The sequence below is a fragment of the Diorhabda sublineata genome, chromosome 9 (assembly GCF_026230105.1).
Source record: "Diorhabda sublineata isolate icDioSubl1.1 chromosome 9, icDioSubl1.1, whole genome shotgun sequence".
NCBI classification, from domain to species: Eukaryota; Metazoa; Arthropoda; class Insecta; order Coleoptera; family Chrysomelidae; genus Diorhabda; species Diorhabda sublineata.
In genome coordinates this window covers 188,000-210,269 of record NC_079482.1, presented here as the reverse complement: position 1 = coordinate 210,269, position 22,270 = coordinate 188,000, and the positions used below count along the sequence as shown (strand labels likewise).

General features: G+C 32.7%; 3 protein-coding genes across 4 annotated transcripts in view; 2 read left to right on the top strand and 1 right to left on the bottom strand.

Annotated features, from left to right (window-relative positions):
- The window catches only part of LOC130448748 (protocadherin Fat 4-like), a 40,431-nt gene extending 26,340 nt beyond the window's left edge, over positions 1 to 14,091 (top strand). The window contains exons 22-30 of the mRNA XM_056786244.1: positions 1,361 to 1,458; positions 1,516 to 1,926; positions 2,375 to 2,476; positions 3,146 to 3,368; positions 4,004 to 4,113; positions 4,555 to 4,709; positions 5,242 to 5,445; positions 5,503 to 5,673; positions 13,844 to 14,091. Of these exons, the coding sequence (XP_056642222.1) occupies positions 1,361 to 1,458; positions 1,516 to 1,926; positions 2,375 to 2,476; positions 3,146 to 3,368; positions 4,004 to 4,113; positions 4,555 to 4,709; positions 5,242 to 5,445; positions 5,503 to 5,673; positions 13,844 to 13,937 (1,568 nt within the window). The 3' untranslated portion in view covers positions 13,938 to 14,091. The remainder of the gene's footprint in view (positions 1 to 1,360; positions 1,459 to 1,515; positions 1,927 to 2,374; positions 2,477 to 3,145; positions 3,369 to 4,003; positions 4,114 to 4,554; positions 4,710 to 5,241; positions 5,446 to 5,502; positions 5,674 to 13,843) is intronic.
- A 1,556-nt stretch (positions 14,092 to 15,647) lies between these two features.
- Positions 15,648 to 21,774, top strand: LOC130448879 (uncharacterized). Of its 2 annotated transcripts, none has more exons than XM_056786447.1 (6): positions 15,648 to 15,798; positions 19,512 to 19,774; positions 19,961 to 20,131; positions 20,191 to 20,324; positions 20,389 to 21,221; positions 21,284 to 21,774. In XM_056786447.1, exons 1-5 carry the CDS (start codon positions 15,687 to 15,689, stop codon positions 20,696 to 20,698), a joined length of 990 nt encoding a protein of 329 aa, XP_056642425.1. In that variant the 5' UTR covers positions 15,648 to 15,686; the 3' UTR covers positions 20,699 to 21,221; positions 21,284 to 21,774. The 2 variants fall into 2 exon arrangements, with proteins under 2 accessions (XP_056642425.1, XP_056642424.1); XM_056786446.1 differs by having other exon boundaries at positions 15,671 to 15,798; positions 20,389 to 21,225; positions 21,284 to 21,769.
- On the bottom strand, positions 15,865 to 19,256 carry LOC130448877 (delta(24)-sterol reductase-like). Its single transcript, XM_056786445.1, has 6 exons — positions 18,901 to 19,256; positions 18,684 to 18,839; positions 18,143 to 18,631; positions 17,929 to 18,072; positions 16,137 to 16,516; positions 15,865 to 16,072 (listed from the first exon to the last, which is right to left on the bottom strand). The coding sequence occupies exons 1-6, from the start codon at positions 19,072 to 19,074 to the stop codon at positions 15,919 to 15,921; spliced, it is 1,497 nt and encodes a 498-aa protein (XP_056642423.1). The 5' UTR covers positions 19,075 to 19,256; the 3' UTR covers positions 15,865 to 15,918.
- Positions 21,775 to 22,270: the final 496 nt, after the last annotated feature.

Below are 22,270 nucleotides of genomic sequence, written 5' to 3'. Positions count from 1 at the left end.
CAAAAGTACTCTAAACTTTCTCGTAGATTTCAAAAATGTATTAATATACAGGGTGTTCTATTTAAAAAAATAGAGAAATTTGATATTTATGAAGTTAAACTTTGAACACTTTTTATACACACCCTGTATAAAATGACAAATTTTTCAACATAGATTCGAATACGTCTGACCTTGCTAAAGGCAACCAAACAGAAACCATTTTCATATCCTTAAGGATAACTTCGTAAAAAAATAATTTATAGGGGTCTGCAACGGTGAAATTTTTTACAAATTCATTAATAACTCAAAAAGTATGCATTTTTAGAAAAAAGTTTTCAAACAAAAGTACACTAAACTTTCTCGTAGATTTCAAAAATGTATTAATATACAGGGTGTTCTATTTAAAAAAATAGAAAAATTTGATATTTATGAAGTTAAACTTTGAACACTTTTTATACACACCTTGTATAAAATGAAAAATTTTTCAACATAGATTCGAATACGTCTGACCTTGCTAAAGGCAACCAAACAGAAACCATTTTCATATCCTTAAGGATAACTTCGTAAAAAAATAATTTATAGGGGTCTGCAACGGTGAAATTTTTTATAAATTCATTAATAACTCAAAAAGTATGCATTTTTAGAAAAAAGTTTTTAAACAAAATAATACTAAAATTTCACGTAGATTTCAAAAATGTATTAATACACAGGGTGTTCTATTTAAAATAACAAAGTTACAATCGACTTTCGGTAGAAACGTAGAAATTTCTATTTTTCTATATTTCGCCATATACAGATAGTTTTAACTCTCGTCGTGGAACACCCTGTGTATTATCCATAATTTCCTTTCAAAATAAGTCTGTAAAAGACCGCGAGTGATTAGACCGAATTTCGTCTGCGATTTTCCGAAGAACTGAAAGTGTACGATTCGTGGAAAACTCCTTGAGTTTCCATTAACATTGACAAAAGTATGTCCTCTCGGAAAATCAATGATTTTCCTCGATTATCATTTATATTTCAACCCTTAGAACCCTTGAAACTCTATAAACTATCGTATTATGAATATGACAGGAATTAAAAAAATTTTCTAAAGAAAATGTCAATGGAAACGCGAGGATTTTTCAAGGAATGGTAAGTACTTTCCACAGTCTTTCAGTACTGCAAAAGAACTCAGAAAATCGCGGACAATCCCTCATGGTTTATAATATTCAATTTATTAAGAAGACTTGTCTCCAGCTATTTTGACCATTCCGTCTTTATTAATTCGATCAATGAGTTTCAAAAAGTGTTTTTCCCATTTTCATTTCGGTGGTTTTTAATATTCTCTTTGAGTTCGATGTTTCTGGTCCGGTTTCCGCGTTTTAATCATTGTTTATTTCAGATATTTTTCTGTTAACGCAAGGAGACATCAAATGCCAAAGCCAATTGCAGATAAATGATGATTTCAATTCAAAAGTTGTCTTACAAAACCTTTACCCGGTAAGTATTAGCAAATTAATCAACAGATATTTTAATTTCGAATCACATTAATTTCAGTTAACCATCACGGCATCTGTCAAAGAAGGTACGCAAGAAAAAGATGAAGCTCCATATTCCAGCTCCGTTTCCATAACAGTAATTTTCTACGATAACCAATTTACACCGTCTTTCCCAGAAAATAAAACTTGGAAACTTGATTTAGTGGAGGCGAATACGACACAAGTCGAAGAACTACCCTATCCCGCTTATTACGACATCGACGATACGGGGTTACAAATTTATTATTATCTCGTTGGCGACGATTATATAAAAAGTATAATTGACATCGACGAACATAACGGTACATTATCAGTTATCGAAAAATTTTATTACGACGATAATCAAACTTTTCAATTCCAAATATTGGCATCCAACGACAGTACCATTAGACCGTGTGAGGATTCCACGTGCCTCGACGTACAAATTACAGTAAGTAGTTTTGACATTTGGCAACACTGATGTCGAATATCTCGAGTTTCATTTGTGTCGTTTACATTGATCTTGTTGAAAAAACGGAATCGACTTCAAAATCAGCTTATTAATTCGAAACTAAACAACAATCGAGTGTATCGGTCTCTCGATACTCGAGAACGATCAATTCCGAATGATACACCAGCATTTGTTTCTTAGAATTGATCGAAAAAATCAGGGAAAATTTGACATCTCGCAAATCGGTTCGAACGAAAAAGTTTTTAAACAATCAAAACAATTTTTGTATATAGCAAATTTTTTTATCGACCCTCGTATATTATACGAAAACATTTTATTTCTTCTGGAACTACATACATAATATACACGGTGATTGGTATTAATAGAAAAATATATTGTAACAAAATCTTTTTTGTTAATTTATTTTTTTTTTTTTTTTCTATTTTAGGTTCTAAGTTCAAATCGCAGGTATCCGACATGGAAAAAATCTCCTTATTTCGGAGCCGTTATGCCCGATTTTCTACCAAATTCTTTAGTACTCACCGCACAGGTAACTATATTTTATATTTGCTTCAAAATGTCGAAATAATTTGCTATTAGTAAATATCCCTTTAAAACGATCCGTCAGTCCACGTGGACTCACCATCTCCAATGAAAACATCGAATCTTAAACATAAATGCATTTCTATTGGCCGAAGCTGTCGGAACGCTTATGTACGCAATTTCTTCGAAATATTCCTTTAAAAAAGTCGCCAAGAACTTTGGGGAAACTTTGTCGCACATGTTACCCTCTTTACAGCCCTTCATATTTCGATAAAATGATGTCTTCAGCCCAAACGATTCCGACTACCACTATTATTTATAAAGAAACTTTGGAATTGAATTTTTCTTACGTTTTATTCGCAAATAATTCATTTTTATATTTGATTTTTGTTTTGATATTCCGTTTTCCGGAAAAAAAGAAACGAATGGGGTACAAAAAGGGCACATTTCAAGTCTGATACCCTGTTTAAACCAAACTCCCTTACAAACAGATACAATTTACTCGTCTATTTAATATGCATCTGTCTAAATGACATCGTATAGTTTATAAAAATAATAAATTTATAAAATGACGTATGGTAGATCGAACAAAATTGTCGGCAATAGTTTTTTACAATCTGCAATTGATATTCCGGCTCTGTACGTTGTATTTTGATTATACTTAATATTTCGACAGGCTCACGATGATGATTACATCGATCAAGGCAATTTAATTTGCAAAATAATTGGCGACTTCGAAAGGGATGGCGTCGGTATAGATAATATAGATGAACCTTTCTATTTAGAATCCAGCAACGACGCGGGAAAAATATATTTAAACTTCCGCGTGGAGACGTCTATGAGTGGTTCATTCAAATTTAACATTAGCGTCGAAGACCACCAAGATCCATGGCTACAAGGTAATCAAAGATTTCGCTTTATAAAACAAACAGTTCGACTATTTTTTAAATTTTGAAAATGAAATGAATATATTAATAACAAAATGCGCGTCATCTAGCGGAAGATATGTCAAACTACTGAAACTGTAGGTTTCTTCTATGGGAAATTACTAAAAGCTTAGTATGAATGACAGATAGAGGTCGCTTTCGATCGATCATGAAAGATGTCTAATAGTACAACTAATTTTTCATTATTTTAGATTAAAAATAATAGTTTTGAGGAGTAAAGTAGAAGGATACTTCCCCATAGTTCTTTTGAAAATTTTACTTCACCAATGAATTCGTATCTTAAGACATAACGAATCAAAATAAAAAAGATAAAATTCTGAATATTTGATTTTTGATTGTAGGTTTTTGTCGCTATTTGCTCAATTTAAAACTAAATAATAAATTACTAATGAATATTGTTATCAATTCATCGACAGGACCGTATTCACGACATTTGTATGATTGATATATGAAAAGATGTTTAATTGATATGAAACAATGAATAGAACGTCAATAAATTATAACTCGATCCAGAGGAAGTAATAAAAAAAAATTATTTTGTTTTAAATTTCAAATAACGCAAATAAAATTTGATTTATGTTTTCTAGGACCTCACGAGAGTAAAGCCAATGTTACGATTTTCATAATAACATCAGAAAATACAGTAGATTTTAGATTTTTAAATGAAAAAACTGAAGTATACGATAGAGAAGTCGAAGTAAGTTTAATGATTCGCAAAACCGTATCTGTTTTTTTTTTGTAGTTAAGTTACACTAGAATAGAATTATTGTGAATGGTATTTCATTTATTGATTTAGGAAAAAATTACATCTGGAAATGCTGACATATCCGTACTCTTTTGCGAGCTCATTGACATAAACTCTGAACGACCTCTACGATTTCGAATCTCTTGTCACTTGTCAAACTTGTCAATTATTCTTGTCCCAGTAGACCAAACATTGGACATACTGTACGATACATTGTAGCGTAATGTTCCATGTTTACCAACTGTCAATTTTCGATCTGTCACGTCATAATAATGTGACGTTATAACTGTCAAACATGTAGCGCGATTCAAAGAAGCCGTATAAAACGGAAAATTATTCACAATTGCACATTGTTGGAATACATTTATTTGTAGGTATAAATTATATTTTTAGATGTTGCAAATAATAACAGAAGTGATTGGGTATCAAGCTTATACACAAACTATAGATGTTGATCAATCGGTTAGTGGTATAACGGTTGCCCGTTTATATTTTATTAAAAATAACAACGATTCTTTCACTTTGATTAATAGAGAAACTATTTTGGGGTGAGTATATATTTGTATTTTGAAAAAAAAACGGGTACGTTCATTATCAACACACGCAAACGGAAGTTTATAATTGAACAAACCCCTTTATACATTCTTTTTACATTTTATAATCGAATTAATTGAAATGCTATAAGTTTTCTCGTTAAATTCTAAAAATAATTGACACGTGAATGATGTTGTTTATTTACATTTTGGATACGGTACTGGCTCGATAACCTTGGACAAAATGGACTCACAAAATATTAACAAAGTACTGTAAATTGTGTAGAAGAAATTTTGGAGATGTAGACAATCATTTGTAAACCAAATATATTTTTAGAATGTCGATTATCTCGCCGGTAAACTTCGTTTCTTATCGTTCTCGCTTCAGATTTTATCTGTTGAAGCTCAGGTCCGGCTCGAACTTCTTTTATAATAATTTCTATAAAAACTTCTTCGTACAAGACGTTTATTTTACATAATTATTGAGTTTTTAATAATTTAATTGAGAGATTTAGATGTAGTAATTCTTAACGTTTATTATTTGTAGTATTGTCGGAAATGTTAATATTTATGCTACTTTATCGTCGAGGCTAAGAAAAGAACAACAACTTATATTAACGAATTTCGAATCGACTAACACGAAAACTAGTAATACTGAGGCGGTTTTGAGAGCATGGTTAACGGGAGTAGCAGTTATTTTGGGTACTTTAGTACTCATTCTAACGATTACGTTAATTTTGAAAATTAGACAGTAAGTACGCGAAATCATCGAATTGAATTAGTATAATCAATATTTTTACGCTTTCAGATTAAATCGAAGAATATCAAAATTAACTACTAAAAAATTCGGTTCTCAAGATTCTGGATTAAACAGAATAGGAGTTACTGCACCTACGACTAATAAACACACCATAGAAGGTTCAAATCCAGTTTATAAAAAAGAAAACCTTAAAAATATGTCTGATCTAGATACTCGTAGGTATGTATACATTGATTTTATCAAATTTCTTATACATTTTAATTTAATACTTAGATCGAAACTTGGTCAAAATTCGCATAGAACTGAAATTTGGCAGAGACAAAAGTCAAAAATACAAAATTAAGATTTTTGTTCTCATTTTTCTCGAAAACGTCAAGTATTATCGTGAAAATAGGTCAAACAAAAGTTGTAGATCATTCAATTCTCTACAAAAATGGTCTAGACACTTTTTATCTTACGGCTCACCATTCGTGAGATATCGGACGTTGTATGCAATTAAGAAACTAATATTGAAGCTGTCGTCGGACTACAAAAACATCATATTGTTCGGCGGGTATTTTATATATCGCTCGAGCATTCGACAAGGTCTAGCACGATGGACTACTGTACAAAAACAGAAAAAAACCACCAGCACAACCTTTTCCAAATCCTGAAATCCTGCTTGCAGACACTTTCAAGTCAAAAGTACAAAATTAAGATTTTTGTTCTCATTTTTCTCGAAAACGTCAAGTATTATCGTGAAAATAGGTCAAACAAAAGTTGTAGATCATTCAATTCTCTACAAAAATGGTCTAGACACTTTTTATCTTACGACTCACCATTCGTGAGATATCGGACGTTGTATGCAATTAAGAAACTAATATTGAAGCTGTCGTCGGACTACAAAAACATCATATTGTTCGGTGGGTATTTTATATATCGCTCGAGCATTCGACAAGGTCTAGCACGATGGACTACTGTACAAAAACAGAAAAAAACCACCAGCACAACCTTTCCCAAATCCTGAAATCCTGCTTGCAGACACTTTCAAGTCAAAAGTACAAAATTAAGATTTTTGTTCTCATTTTTCTCGAAAACGTCAAGTATTATCGTGAAAATAGGTCAAACAAAAGTTGTAGATCATTCAATTCTCTACAAAAATGGTCTAGACACTTTTTATCTTACGACTCACCATTCGTGAGATATCGGACGTTGTATGCAATTAAGAAACTAATATTGAAGCTGTCGTCGGACAACAAAAACATCATATTGTTCGGCGGGTATTTTATATATCGCTCGAGCATTCGACAAGGTCTAGCACGATGGACTACTGTACAAAAACAGAAAAAAACCACCAGCACAACCTTTCCCAAATCCTGAAATCCTGCTTGCAGACACTTTCAAGTCAAAAGTACAAAATTAAGATTTTTGTTCTCATTTTTCTCGAAAACGTCAAGTATTATCGTGAAAATAGGTCAAACAAAAGTTGTAGATCATTCAATTCTCTACAAAAATGGTCTAGACACTTTTTATCTTACGACTCACCATTCGTGAGATATCGGACGTTGTATGCAATTAAGAAACTAATATTGAAGCTGTCGTCGGACTACAAAAACATCATATTGTTCGGCGGGTATTTTATATATCGCTCGAGCATTCGACAAGGTCTAGCACGATGGACTACTGTACAAAAACAGAAAAAAACCACCAGCACAACCTTTTCCAAATCCTGAAATCCTGCTTGCAGACACTTTCAAGTCAAAAGTACAAAATTAAGATTTTTGTTCTCATTTTTCTCGAAAACGTCAAGTATTATCGTGAAAATAGGTCAAACAAAAGTTGTAGATCATTCAATTCTCTACAAAAATGGTCTAGACACTTTTTATCTTACGGCTCACCATTCGTGAGATATCGGGCGTTGTATGCAATTAAGAAACTAATATTGAAGCTGTCGTCGGACTACAAAAACATCATATTGTTCGGCGGGTATTTTATATATCGCTCGAGCATTCGACAAGGTCTAGCACGATGGACTACTGTACAAAAACAGAAAAAAACCACCAGCACAACCTTTTCCAAATCCTGAAATCCTGCTTGCAGACACTTTCAAGTCAAAAGTACAAAATTAAGATTTTTGTTCTCATTTTTCTCGAAAACGTCAAGTATTATCGTGAAAATAGGTCAAACAAAAGTTGTAGATCATTCAATTCTCTACAAAAATGGTCTAGACACTTTTTATCTTACGACTCACCATTCGTGAGATATCGGACGTTGTATGCAATTAAGAAACTAATATTGAAGCTGTCGTCGGACTACAAAAACATCATATTGTTCGGTGGGTATTTTATATATCGCTCGAGCATTCGACAAGGTCTAGCACGATGGACTACTGTACAAAAACAGAAAAAAACCACCAGCACAACCTTTCCCAAATCCTGAAATCCTGCTTGCAGACACTTTCAAGTCAAAAGTACAAAATTAAGATTTTTGTTCTCATTTTTCTCGAAAACGTCAAGTATTATCGTGAAAATAGGTCAAACAAAAGTTGTAGATCATTCAATTCTCTACAAAAATGGTCTAGACACTTTTTATCTTACGACTCACCATTCGTGAGATATCGGACGTTGTATGCAATTAAGAAACTAATATTGAAGCTGTCGTCGGACAACAAAAACATCATATTGTTCGGCGGGTATTTTATATATCGCTCGAGCATTCGACAAGGTCTAGCACGATGGACTACTGTACAAAAACAGAAAAAAACCACCAGCACAACCTTTCCCAAATCCTGAAATCCTGCTTGCAGACACTTTCAAGTCAAAAGTACAAAATTAAGATTTTTGTTCTCATTTTTCTCGAAAACGTCAAGTATTATCGTGAAAATAGGTCAAACAAAAGTTGTAGATCATTCAATTCTCTACAAAAATGGTCTAGACACTTTTTATCTTACGGCTCACCATTCGTGAGATATCGGGCGTTGTATGCAATTAAGAAACTAATATTGAAGCTGTCGTCGGACTACAAAAACATCATATTGTTCGGCGGGTATTTTATATATCGCTCGAGCATTCGACAAGGTCTAGCACGATGGACTACTGTACAAAAACAGAAAAAAACCACCAGCACAACCTTTTCCAAATCCTGAAATCCTGCTTGCAGACACTTTCAAGTCAAAAGTACAAAATTAAGATTTTTGTTCTCATTTTTCTCGAAAACGTCAAGTATTATCGTGAAAATAGGTCAAACAAAAGTTGTAGATCATTCAATTCTCTACAAAAATGGTCTAGACACTTTTTATCTTACGACTCACCATTCGTGAGATATCGGACGTTGTATGCAATTAAGAAACTAATATTGAAGCTGTCGTCGGACTACAAAAACATCATATTGTTCGGCGGGTATTTTATATATCGCTCGAGCATTCGACAAGGTCTAGCACGATGGACTACTGTACAAAAACAGAAAAAAACCACCAGCACAACCTTTTCCAAATCCTGAAATCCTGCTTGCAGACACTTTCAAGTCAAAAGTACAAAATTAAGATTTTTGTTCTCATTTTTCTCGAAAACGTCAAGTATTATCGTGAAAATAGGTCAAACAAAAGTTGTAGATCATTCAATTCTCTACAAAAATGGTCTAGACACTTTTTATCTTACGACTCACCATTCGTGAGATATCGGACGTTGTATGCAATTAAGAAACTAATATTGAAGCTGTCGTCGGACTACAAAAACATCATATTGTTCGGCGGGTATTTTATATATCGCTCGAGCATTCGACAAGGTCTAGCACGATGGACTACTGTACAAAAACAGAAAAAAACCACCAGCACAACCTTTCCCAAATCCTGAAATCCTGCTTGCAGACACTTTCAAGTCAAAAGTACAAAATTAAGATTTTTGTTCTCATTTTTCTCGAAAACGTCAAGTATTATCGTGAAAATAGGTCAAACAAAAGTTGTAGATCATTCAATTCTCTACAAAAATGGTCTAGACACTTTTTATCTTACGGCTCACCATTCGTGAGATATCGGGCGTTGTATGCAATTAAGAAACTAATATTGAAGCTGTCGTCGGACTACAAAAACTTCATACTGTACGGCGACTTTTTTAGATATCGCTCGAGCATTCGATAAGGTCTAGCACGATGGACTACTGTACAAAAACAGAAAAAAACCACCAGCACAACCTTTCCCAAATCCTGAAATCCTGCTTGCAGACACTTTCAAGTCAAAAGTACAAAATTAAGATTTTTGTTCTCATTTTTCTCGAAAACGTCAAGTATTATCGTGAAAATAGGTCAAACAAAAGTTGTAGATCATTCAATTCTCTACAAAAATGGTCTAGACACTTTTTATCTTACGGCTCACCATTCGTGAGATATCGGGCGTTGTATGCAATTAAGAAACTAATATTGAAGCTGTCGTCGGACTACAAAAACTTCATACTGTACGGCGACTTTTTTAGATATCGCTCGAGCATTCGATAAGGTCTAGCACGATGGACTACTGTACAAAAACAGAAAAAAACCACCAGCACAACCTTTCCCAAATCCTGAAATCCTGCTTGCAGACACTTTCAAGTCAAAAGTACAAAATTAAGATTTTTGTTCTCATTTTTCTCGAAAACGTCAAGTATTATCGTGAAAATAGGTCAAACAAAAGTTGTAGATCATTCAATTCTCTACAAAAATGGTCTAGACACTTTTTATCTTACGGCTCACCATTCGTGAGATATCGGGCGTTGTATGCAATTAAGAAACTAATATTGAAGCTGTCGTCGGACTACAAAAACTTCATACTGTACGGCGACTTTTTTAGATATCGCTCGAGCATTCGATAAGGTCTAGCACGATGGACTACTGTACAAAAACAGAAAAAACCACCAGCACAACCTTTCCCAAATCCTGAAATCCTGCTTGCAGACACTTTCAAGTCAAAAGTACAAAATTAAGATTTTTGTTCTCATTTTTCTCGAAAACGTCAAGTATTATCGTGAAAATAGGTCAAACAAAAGTTGTAGATCATTCAATTCTCTACAAAAATGGTCTAGACACTTTTTATCTTACGGCTCACCATTCGTGAGATATCGGACGTTGTATGCAATTAAGAAACTAATATTGAAGCTGTCGTCGGACAATAAAAACATCATATTGTTCGGCGGGTATTTTATATATCGCTCGAGCATTCGACAAGGTCTAGCACGATGGACTACTGTACAAAAACAGAAAAAAACCACCAGCACAACCTTTTCCAAATCCTGAAATCCTGCTTGCAGACACTTTCAAGTCAAAAGTACAAAATTAAGATTTTTGTTCTCATTTTTCTCGAAAACGTCAAGTATTATCGTGAAAATAGGTCAAACAAAAGTTGTAGATCATTCAATTCTCTACAAAAATGGTCTAGACACTTTTTATCTTACGGCTCACCATTCGTGAGATATCGGACGTTGTATGCAATTAAGAAACTAATATTGAAGCTGTCGTCGGACAACAAAAACATCATATTGTTCGGCGGGTATTTTATATATCGCTCGAGCATTCGACAAGGTCTAGCACGATGGACTACTGTACAAAAACAGAAAAAAACCACCAGCACAACCTTTTCCAAATCCTGAAATCCTGCTTGCAGACACTTTCAAGTCAAAAGTACAAAATTAAGATTTTTGTTCTCATTTTTCTCGAAAACGTCAAGTATTATCGTGAAAATAGGTCAAACAAAAGTTGTAGATCATTCAATTCTCTACAAAAATGGTCTAGACACTTTTTATCTTACGGCTCACCATTCGTGAGATATCGGACGTTGTATGCAATTAAGAAACTAATATTGAAGCTGTCGTCGGACTACAAAAACATCATATTGTTCGGCGGGTATTTTATATATCGCTCGAGCATTCGACAAGGTCTAGCACGATGGACTACTGTACAAAAACAGAAAAAACCACCAGCACAACCTTTCCCAAATCCTGAAATCCTGCTTGCAGACACTTTCAAGTCAAAAGTACAAAATTAAGATTTTTGTTCTCATTTTTCTCGAAAACGTCAAGTATTATCGTGAAAATAGGTCAAACAAAAGTTGTAGATCATTCAATTCTCTACAAAAATGGTCTAGACACTTTTTATCTTACGGCTCACCATTCGTGAGATATCGGACGTTGTATGCAATTAAGAAACTAATATTGAAGCTGTCGTCGGACTACAAAAACATCATATTGTTCGGCGGGTATTTTATATATCGCTCGAGCATTCGACAAGGTCTAGCACGATGGACTACTGTACAAAAACAGAAAAAAACCACCAGCACAACCTTTCCCAAATCCTGAAATCCTGCTTGCAGACACTTTCAAGTCAAAAGTACAAAATTAAGATTTTTGTTCTCATTTTTCTCGAAAACGTCAAGTATTATCGTGAAAATAGGTCAAACAAAAGTTGTAGATCATTCAATTCTCTACAAAAATGGTCTAGACACTTTTTATCTTACGGCTCACCATTCGTGAGATATCGGACGTTGTATGCAATTAAGAAACTAATATTGAAGCTGTCGTCGGACTACAAAAACATCATATTGTTCGGCGGGTATTTTATATATCGCTCGAGCATTCGACAAGGTCTAGCACGATGGACTACTGTACAAAAACAGAAAAAACCACCAGCACAACCTTTCCCAAATCCTGAAATCCTGCTTGCAGACACTTTCAAGTCAAAAGTACAAAATTAAGATTTTTGTTCTCATTTTTCTCGAAAACGTCAAGTATTATCGTGAAAATAGGTCAAACAAAAGTTGTAGATCATTCAATTCTCTACAAAAATGGTCTAGACACTTTTTATCTTACGGCTCACCATTCGTGAGATATCGGACGTTGTATGCAATTAAGAAACTAATATTGAAGCTGTCGTCGGACTACAAAAACATCATATTGTTCGGCGGGTATTTTATATATCGCTCGAGCATTCGACAAGGTCTAGCACGATGGACTACTGTACAAAAACAGAAAAAACCACCAGCACAACCTTTTCCAAATCCTGAAATCCTGCTTGCAGACACTTTCAAGTCAAAAGTACAAAATTAAGATTTTTGTTCTCATTTTTCTCGAAAACGTCAAGTATTATCGTGAAAATAGGTCAAACAAAAGTTGTAGATCATTCAATTCTCTACAAAAATGGTCTAGACACTTTTTATCTTACGGCTCACCATTCGTGAGATATCGGACGTTGTATGCAATTAAGAAACTAATATTGAAGCTGTCGTCGGACAACAAAAACATCATATTGTTCGGCGGGTATTTTATATATCGCTCGAGCATTCGACAAGGTCTAGCACGATGGACTACTGTACAAAAACAGAAAAAAACCACCAGCACAACCTTTTCCAAATCCTGAAATCCTGCTTGCAGACACTTTCAAGTCAAAAATACAAAATTAAGATTTTTGTTCTCATTTTTCTCGAAAACGTCAAGTATTATCGTGAAAATAGGTCAAACAAAAGTTGTAGATCATTCAATTCTCTACAAAAATGGTCTAGACACTTTTTATCTTACGGCTCACCATTCGTGAGATATCGGACGTTGTATGCAATTAAGAAACTAATATTGAAGCTGTCGTCGGACTACAAAAACATCATATTGTTCGGCGGGTATTTTATATATCGCTCGAGCATTCGACAAGGTCTAGCACGATGGACTACTGTACAAAAACAGAAAAAACCACCAGCACAACCTTTCCCAAATCCTGCTTGCAAGTCAAAATTCAAAATTAGATCATAACTCTACAACCAGGAGTTGTCTCGATCCTTTTGTACACAGCTGATATTCCCACATACAACAAAAGAGAGTGCAAAAACCACGTTAAAAAACGCGCCAAGTACATAACCTCACAATTGGTGTGCATAGTATGTAAAATATGAATTTTCTAATTATTAAAGCCGCGATATCTCACGAATGGTGAGTCGTAGGATAAAAAATGAATAGACCATTTTTGTAGAGAATTGAATAATCTACAACTTTTGTCTTACCTATTTTCACGATAATATTTACCGTTTTCGAGAAAAATACAAAAAAACCATAATTTTATACTTTTGACCTTGAATAAAATTTTTTGCGGAAATAGAATCGATGGAAATTTTTGACAATTCATTTATAATGATGTATTCAACGTGTCTGCCAATTTTCTATCTATCTATTTTGACTGGACTATAAATATAACACGCAATGAAGCTGGAATTGTTATTTGTTGTGTACGGAAATATTTTCACTATTTGAATAGCAAATACGTATTACTATTAAAATAAATTGTTATATAACGTACTATTAGTAAGGCAAATATAAAAATGAATTTCATTGTTAGAGTATTTATTTTCATTTCAATTGAGGCCCCAAAAGTGTTTTTCTATATAATTTTCGTAATTTATTTTCAGTGTTAGGAGCGGCGATTCCGAATTGATCGGCGTCGAGGAAAATCCAGAATTTGATTACAATTTCAATTCGCCAGATAAAACGACGTATTTGTGAAAACTGTTATCAAAATTATCAATATGTGTTTAATCATCAACTGGTACATGATTAAATGAACATTATTCTTGTAAATATTCGTGTTTTTTTCGTTATTTAAGATGTGTGTGTAGATTATATGAAATTTATATGAAAAAAATAATATAATATATATGTATATACCTTTCTTTAAAAAATCCTTTAATAAAATCCAATTATATATAATGAATTATCATCAGTAGTCCACAAAAATATTACGTTTGAGGGAAAACTACGTTTGGCAACACCGCAATATATGTACGCTACTTTATAGTATAGCGACGTTTGGCAACATTTCAATTTCCATTTGTCTCTGTATGGCAATTAACCTTTGAGCAAACACTATATCTGACAACAGCGCCATATAACAACCCAAAAAAAATTTTGATTAAAAATTGCATCTAGTAACTACCCAATTCGAATGTCATGAATTTTCCTTGTTCTGGAAAAAATTACGTTTGCCAAAACCGTAACGAACTTCATCAAAGTATATTCATTTTGAATAATTTTAGAGTTTTAATTTTAGAATATGTTATTTTTCAAATGTCTTCAGAAAAACACGCAAAAACAAGACATTCTGATAGATATACAAGACAAAATATCAATTCTGTTATCTGGCCATATCTGGTCACCCAATCTCCCTTAATTCATGGTACTTTTCTAATTTTCTCTGTTTCAATGTTTCTAAAACATGCTGTGAAATCAGTTTCCAAAGAACTGAACTTATCCACATCCTCAACAGTTTATTATGCCCTTATTGAGTCGCGTCCAAACTACCAAAACTTTACTCGGACTAAACATCAGGACTCACTACAGGGTTCAAAAGATTCTTATTCATCTTTAAATCCGTTTGCCTAATCCGTAAACGCGCTTCTCCAATTTCAAAAAGATCCACGTTCAGAATTAGTTAAGGGCTCGATATTTTACAATGCAAAAAATGCACAATCACTTGCAAATTGAATCGAAATCATAGTTTCCCGTATTCCGCTATAATTTGATTTATATTTTTAGTTTTTACAAGCTTTTATCTACAAATTGTGCCAATTTTTCGACAACGAAGCATTTTTCTCAGTTTCTATCCACGTTTATAATACGGGATACACTTGCAACGATCTCATTTAAATGATGATATTTTGAAAAATGTTTGCAATAGCATATAATCGACGTATTTTCCGAGGTTTCTAAAAATAAATTTCAATTGTACAACTGCTCCCTTCTGTGGTACGACTCAATTTGAGCGAATCTTCAAACTACCAAAACTTTACTCGGACTAAACATCAGGACTCACTACAGGGTTCAAAAGATTCTTATCCATCTTTAAATCCGTTTGCCTAATTCGTAAACCCGCTTCTCCAATTACAAAAAGGTCCACGTTCAGAATTAGTTAAGGGCTCGATATTTTACAATGCGAAAAATGCACAATCACTTGCAAATTGAATCGAAATCATAGTTTCCCGTATTCCGCTATAATTTGATTTATATTTTTAGTTTTTACAAGCTTTTATCTACAAATTGTGACAATTTTTCGACAACGAAGCATTTTTCTCCGCCTCTAACCACGTTTATAATACGGGATACACTTGCAACGATCTCATTTAAATGTATTTTATTATATTTAAATTGTACAACTGGAAATTATCAACCTTTAATAGGTAGATACGGAAGATAAGATAAAAACTATCTTAAACAAATATCACAAAATAAACTACAGTAAATTTTTGACGTGTTAAGATGCGTAAGTTTTTGTGCATTATAGTTATGATCGCGACGACTAATAGTAATTTAGTTTGTGAGAAAAACAAAGAATTTTCGAAATTAATATCGCAAATTAGAAAGCAAAAAGGTATATTTTTACTAGAATAATCATTTCGAAATATAATTTTAATAAATAGGTTCAAATAAAAACGCGTTTCGTCGTAATATTTTTTTATTATTATTATAAGTAAATTATTCTAATACAACATTAAATTCTAGCTTGTTTTGAAATTTTATCGTATACTTCGGGAAAGGCATCTTCACATTGCAATTTTTTTCTTAAATCGTCATATAAGCTATGATCAAACATTGTTCTAAATTCCTCTCTAGTCATATAAGTATCCGCGTACAACATTTGAAATCTGGAATAAACAATTTTGTGATAAAAAAAAACGCGTACAAGATACCCACAATTAACCAACATACCCGTTTACTGTTATAACATGCTTTTCAATTTCTCTCGTCGTTTCTCTGGATTGAAACGTTTCAACTTTGGGTGAACCGTAAATACCAATGTCTACGTAAAGTTTTTCGTCGCGATCACTTCGAGAATTCAACATCCCCGGATTAGTTGGCAAGATAAAAGGACACAACCATATCGGATAAAGTTGCAATTTATCATTAAAAAATCTTAAACTCTCTTCGAGTTTATCCGCCGGTACTAACATATCTTGTATAACGTGATGTTCTTCATATAGTTTCTTTATTGCTTCGGTTTGAGTTAATTTCAGTAGGGATATTTTTGGAGGGATCAACCAACCGAATAAGAAACGAAATATTATATTGTTACCAAAAGGAATTATATCCTAAAAATGATATGTAATTAAATATTTGAAACAGTATTCCATCGATAATACAAAGAGATCATTGAATTGAAGTGTCGTCTCTAAGATATCTCGTCGACCAGCACTGCGATCCAAAACTCGAAATCGGATCAAAAATTGAGCGAGTGCGGAACACTCTAAACAACATGAAGACACTTCTGGCAAACAGCAACACCTCAGCCTGGTATTCCGGATCAGAACGCTTCGATGTTACATCTTTCTTCTGTACGGAAAGTTGGACTTGGACTCACGACAATCAAAGAGACAAAGATCGAAGGAAAACGGTCAATCGGTCGTAGACAAATTGTCCGTGCGCGATACAGGAAAACTCCAAGTTGATTTCGCAAACTTTCAACGATTAGCCTTGCAATTTATTTATGGTTATCGCAAACGCCACACGTACCGGAAATATTAAACGTTTAAAATCGTCGGAATCATCGGTATAAGCGGGATCAAGACACGAAACACGTCGAATAAACTCCTCTTTTGACATAAATCTGTGGGTAACTTGATGAATCCGGTCGAGGTCTATCGTGAGGTTGATTTGATTGACTGCGACGTCTTCTCCGCGGCATCGTAAATTGTAATTATGCATTTTCCAGTAAACCCAGTACATTTTTAGTTGATCCGGTTCATTTTTTTAAGTCGTCTCCTCCAATACAACGCGCAACATCGGTTTATTTTAGGGAGAAAATATTTAATCAAATTTTAGGTTAGGTATTTGTTTAATTCACTTTTGAATTGTTAATTGCGCGCAATTTCTTGCGCCGTGTCAAAGTGAGTAACCGCATTATTTATTATTAAGTTGTTTGTTTACTTTTTACTATAAAATGCGATAATATCGTGTAATTTGTGACGTCAGAAACAGATTCGTTTAGATTGACTATTCTTCGTGGTTGACCTTAGAAAGTTTATTACCCGAGATGTAAGTCCGTGATGATAAGGTGTTATCGTAAAAATTTGACACAGTGTACTTTGAATATTTCGGTCGAAAATATATATCCAGAGAACTGTGTTAAGACATGTGCCGAGAGCCAAGAATTATTAATACTTATCATTTATAATCATCGTATATTTATGAATGAATTAAGATTATTTAATTTATATTTTCATATATTTCCTTTTTAAAACGAGATTATCATCTAGCTTGAAAAGGGGTTGCGATCGCTTCTCCTGGATCCGCTCCTGTGTTGTACGTCGTATACAAGTTGGTAGCACATAGAATGTTTCCATTCGTTGACGAAATCTAATACAAATTAAAGTATTTTGTTGCTTAATATCGACGATTTTTATAAATTATAATACGAATATGATATCTGATATCGCGGGTGTTTTATTATTTTTTTTTTTATAATTTCGTAAAACAGATTTAAATATAAGAAACGAGTAACTACCTGTAATTCCCAAAATATCGATCTCGTATGTCTGTGATAATAATCTCGTAACGGTATACATTCTTTAGTAATAGTTATTTCCTTCAATTTACTTTGTACATATTTATAAAACCAAGGTTTGTACCAACGTCCGATTGAATTTAACTAAAATCAAATTTATTTTTTTTTTTTTTTTAATTTTTTTTATTATATAGATATTATTTGTAAAACTTACTTTTGTCGATCCTAAATGATCAGTTTGCGTACCTGTCATAACGACAGCTTCATTGTCGCTATACATTATAACCTCGACGAATTCGTTCGTCTTATCACGGCTGACCTCGTTAAATCTCGTAACAATATTATCTATACCCCATACGGGTTCGTAAATTAATTCGACGTAATTCTTGGCCGGTATCATTTGAATTTCAACGGCAGTTAATATTCCTAAGGTGCCGTACGACCATGGTACCGAATAAAACAATTCGGCGTTTTCGTTTGGGGAACAATTGGTTATTGTACCATCGGCTAATACCAATTCGTAAGATAAACAGATATGTTGAAAAAGACCGTAAATATGCGAGGACGATTCTATTCCCGTTCCCATTACTATACCGCCGACGGTTAAATCGTCTATTTCAGGTAAAACTGGTATTGTCCAACCTAACGGACTTAAAGTAGCCGATAATTGACCCATGGATACCAGCGGTTCTACAATTACCACCTACAAATTTAAAAATATAACTAAAAATAGATGGATTCGTTTTGTTTTTCACCTTTTTTTGCACGTCTACGTTTAAAATATCGACTAGATTCACTTCTATTTTTGTGCTGGTTTTTTTATAAGCCGGTTGTCTGAAAGAAATTGTCTGCCAACCCGGTCTAGCAGTACACATTTTCGATCGTCTCCCGTCGATATTCCATTTAAGTATCTAGAATATTATCTGCTTAAAATTCAAACACAAATTATTATTCAAGAGAATAGATTTTTACCTGTCTTTGGACATATTCCACTTTGTTTTTATGCTGGTTAGGGGCACTACTTAATTTGAACACCATCCAATTTCGAAGATAGAACCAGATATTATAAAACAACGAAACGGGTAATAAAAAAATGCACACAAACACCCACCTATAGTTTATTATAATATAATCTAAACACCCCATCACTATCTACGTGTAGCCCACGTGCGTCCTTGAAAAAGTTATGTACGTAATATTATAACAAACCGTAATAGTAGTTTATTAAGATGAACATAAAAATTATAGTCGGTAACGCACTAGCATTAGGTACAAATTTGTAAAGCCTCTTGACATTATTCTGTAATAAAATATGGAGACATATACAAAGGTTAAATCAGGACCGGATTTTAACAATTCGTCAAATAAAAAATAATACAAATTATCCCGAATCTTCGAATCCACGAATTTTCAAATGTTACTCATCCGTTGGTTTTTATTACTACCACCGACGGGTCGTATTACAGTATTTTTTCATATTATTTATTTATCCTAATATTCAAACATATATCTACAAAATAAACAAATTCTAACTACATATTTATTACCGATTTATTTCAAGTTGAAAACCATATTTTTTTCAGAGACTATATCAGACACATTGTTAAAACCGTACGGGGATGTCGTTGAACAATTTCAAAAACTTCTAGACAAACTTGGAAAGTATATATCGACGGCCGCAAATAACTTGAACGAATTGGAAAGAAATACCAAAAATATTTCCAATAAAACAAACCTCTTAAATATAAAGAGAAATGAGTTTTACGATGAATTGATTGAATTAGAAAAAGATCTGGCCAATTTCAGAATTCTAGGAGATTTATCGATTGACGGCATCAAAAATAACGTGAGTGATAATGATGTAATAAAATAAATCAACTCATCCAGAATAAACATCAAATACCTATACCGATGTAAGAGTTTGAGAGCCATCTATGAGTTCTAACAGTAAACGACGTATTATTTTAATTGAAATAAATAGAAAACTGTAATATAATTTTAAACGGGTAAATTTCCAAGCTTTTTTTTTTAGACTGACCGCATTGAAGAGATTATCGAAAACTTAAAAGATATTGAAAATGAACTCGAATATTGGAATAATTTTGCCGATAATTATAATGAAACTAATTTATACAATAATATAATGAACATACCTCATAGTGTTTCGGAAGATTTATCATTTATAGAAAACGCTATGTACGAGGTGAGTACCGAAATTTATGTTCACTATCTACGATACATTTAAAAATTGATTATTTCAAGGATGATAATATAACTTGTACTTATATGATAAATGAGGATTTGAAATTCGTTTTTGAACAACTGGCTACTTTACTAGACTTTACCGAGGTTGCAAAAGACGTTGAAGATCTCAAAATTATCGCTGAAAAAAATAGGTATATAGCAGTATTATTTTTTACCGAACTATAACAATTAAATAATTTCTATTATTTTTATCAGGTTGGCGGTAAACGCCGAAATTGAAATGTTTAAACAATTAGTAGATAAAGAAAAAGAAGCAAGAATGCTAGTGGAAACGGGAAATCGTTTAGAAGATTTACTAGATCAGCTAAATGACGTTTTATACGATCTGAATATCAATAAATTATCCGAAATAGATTCACGAATTGAACAGACGGAAAACCAAATTGAAAATAATCATATTAAAACAAATTGTTATATGGCATTTCTTCAAAATTGTCACATACAACAACCTAATACCCTATCAGAGCCCCTAGAATGTATAGATGAATATTGCAATAAACAATAAGTGAGAATTGTTTCTACTTATGACATCTATCTGTAGAATACATCAAACTAACTTTTTTAGTACTGCAATAATTTTACAGTTACCTGTTTATTCAGCTGTGTATTACAGGTATCTTCTCATATAGCTTTCGCTATTGAGATGTAGGAGTCGCAGTCATTAATAATATAAAAAGATTAATAATCTGTCTATTATTAAAAAATTATATAATAGATAGCTATGATAAAAAGTATTAATCAATATAACTTTTTACTGAGGGTTTAAATAAATTAAATGTTCAATATATACTTGTTCGTATAAGAATTTTATCGGAGACATTTTGTAATTACGAAGTAGATGTCACCACCGTGAATATTGTAAATAAATGTCAATTTTTATTAATATTTAACCTCAAATAATCGTATATATACAATCATAAGATATTATTTGAACAAAAATTATATTGAAAAATGTAATAAACATTCATAATGTGATTTACAAATTAGTAGAGTAAATATTTTCAAACCTATGAATTCATTTCATTAAGGTAGGTAGGTATTTACAATTTTATTGAATGAAATATGAATTCAATTCAAGTTATAATTTCAGTACTTTGAATTAACTAGCGGAATGGTAATGCACAGAGCATTATTCACATGGTTCATCCTGCTGGTTTTCTTCATATTATTATGTTTGAGATTAGAAGCTCGAATCCATTGGAATTGGTTTCTTATATTCTTACCAATGTGGGTATACGACTTCATCTTATTTATCGACGCTCTATTCAACATATTCATTAGGTGTAAACAGGATACAATACGGAATTTATTCAAGAACAAAAATATACTATTATTAGCTGTTGTTTTATTAAAAGTGGCTACGCAAGTTTTACTTTGTCTAAAGTTGGATTACACTACTTTGAATCTCCAAATATTTCATGTGATGATACCTTTGTGGATTTTATTTCCTTTCCTAATTTTGGATGTCTCCATAACATTGTTCAGAAGTTCAAGGTACTAACAGGTGATTAATTATATAAAACAAAATTAAGAAAATTTGTGTTCATTTTGCTGAGAATAAACAACTTTCTTTTCATATGATTCATATTTTTTTAACATGAGACATGATGAAGAAATGAATGGAAATAATAACAACTTTTACAAAAATAGAAATCAGAAGCAACAAAATTCCTCTAATAAATACTATCAAAGTGGAATAAATCCAATAGTAACGATCTAGATATTTAACAATATTACCTCGATAAAATTGTATATTCCATATTTTGTTTCTGTAAAGCATTTAATAAAAGCTCTCTATATGAAGAGAACAATTATGTTTGGCAGCACCGCTGTCACAAAGTAACCAAAAAACAGGAATTTTTGAAAGATCAAATGTTTCCGAGAGTCAAGAAATATTCATCATTCCCTACAAGGCTATACTAAACTATTATTCTCAACAGTTTAGATAAAAAGAGTTCCAATATATGTAGTATCAATAACTGGTTTGACCGGTGATAAGTAACTGGGAATTTTTTATCATTCGGTTAAATTCTTCAATGATCGTTTTCCTTCGTGATTGTTCGATTTAGGGTGCATT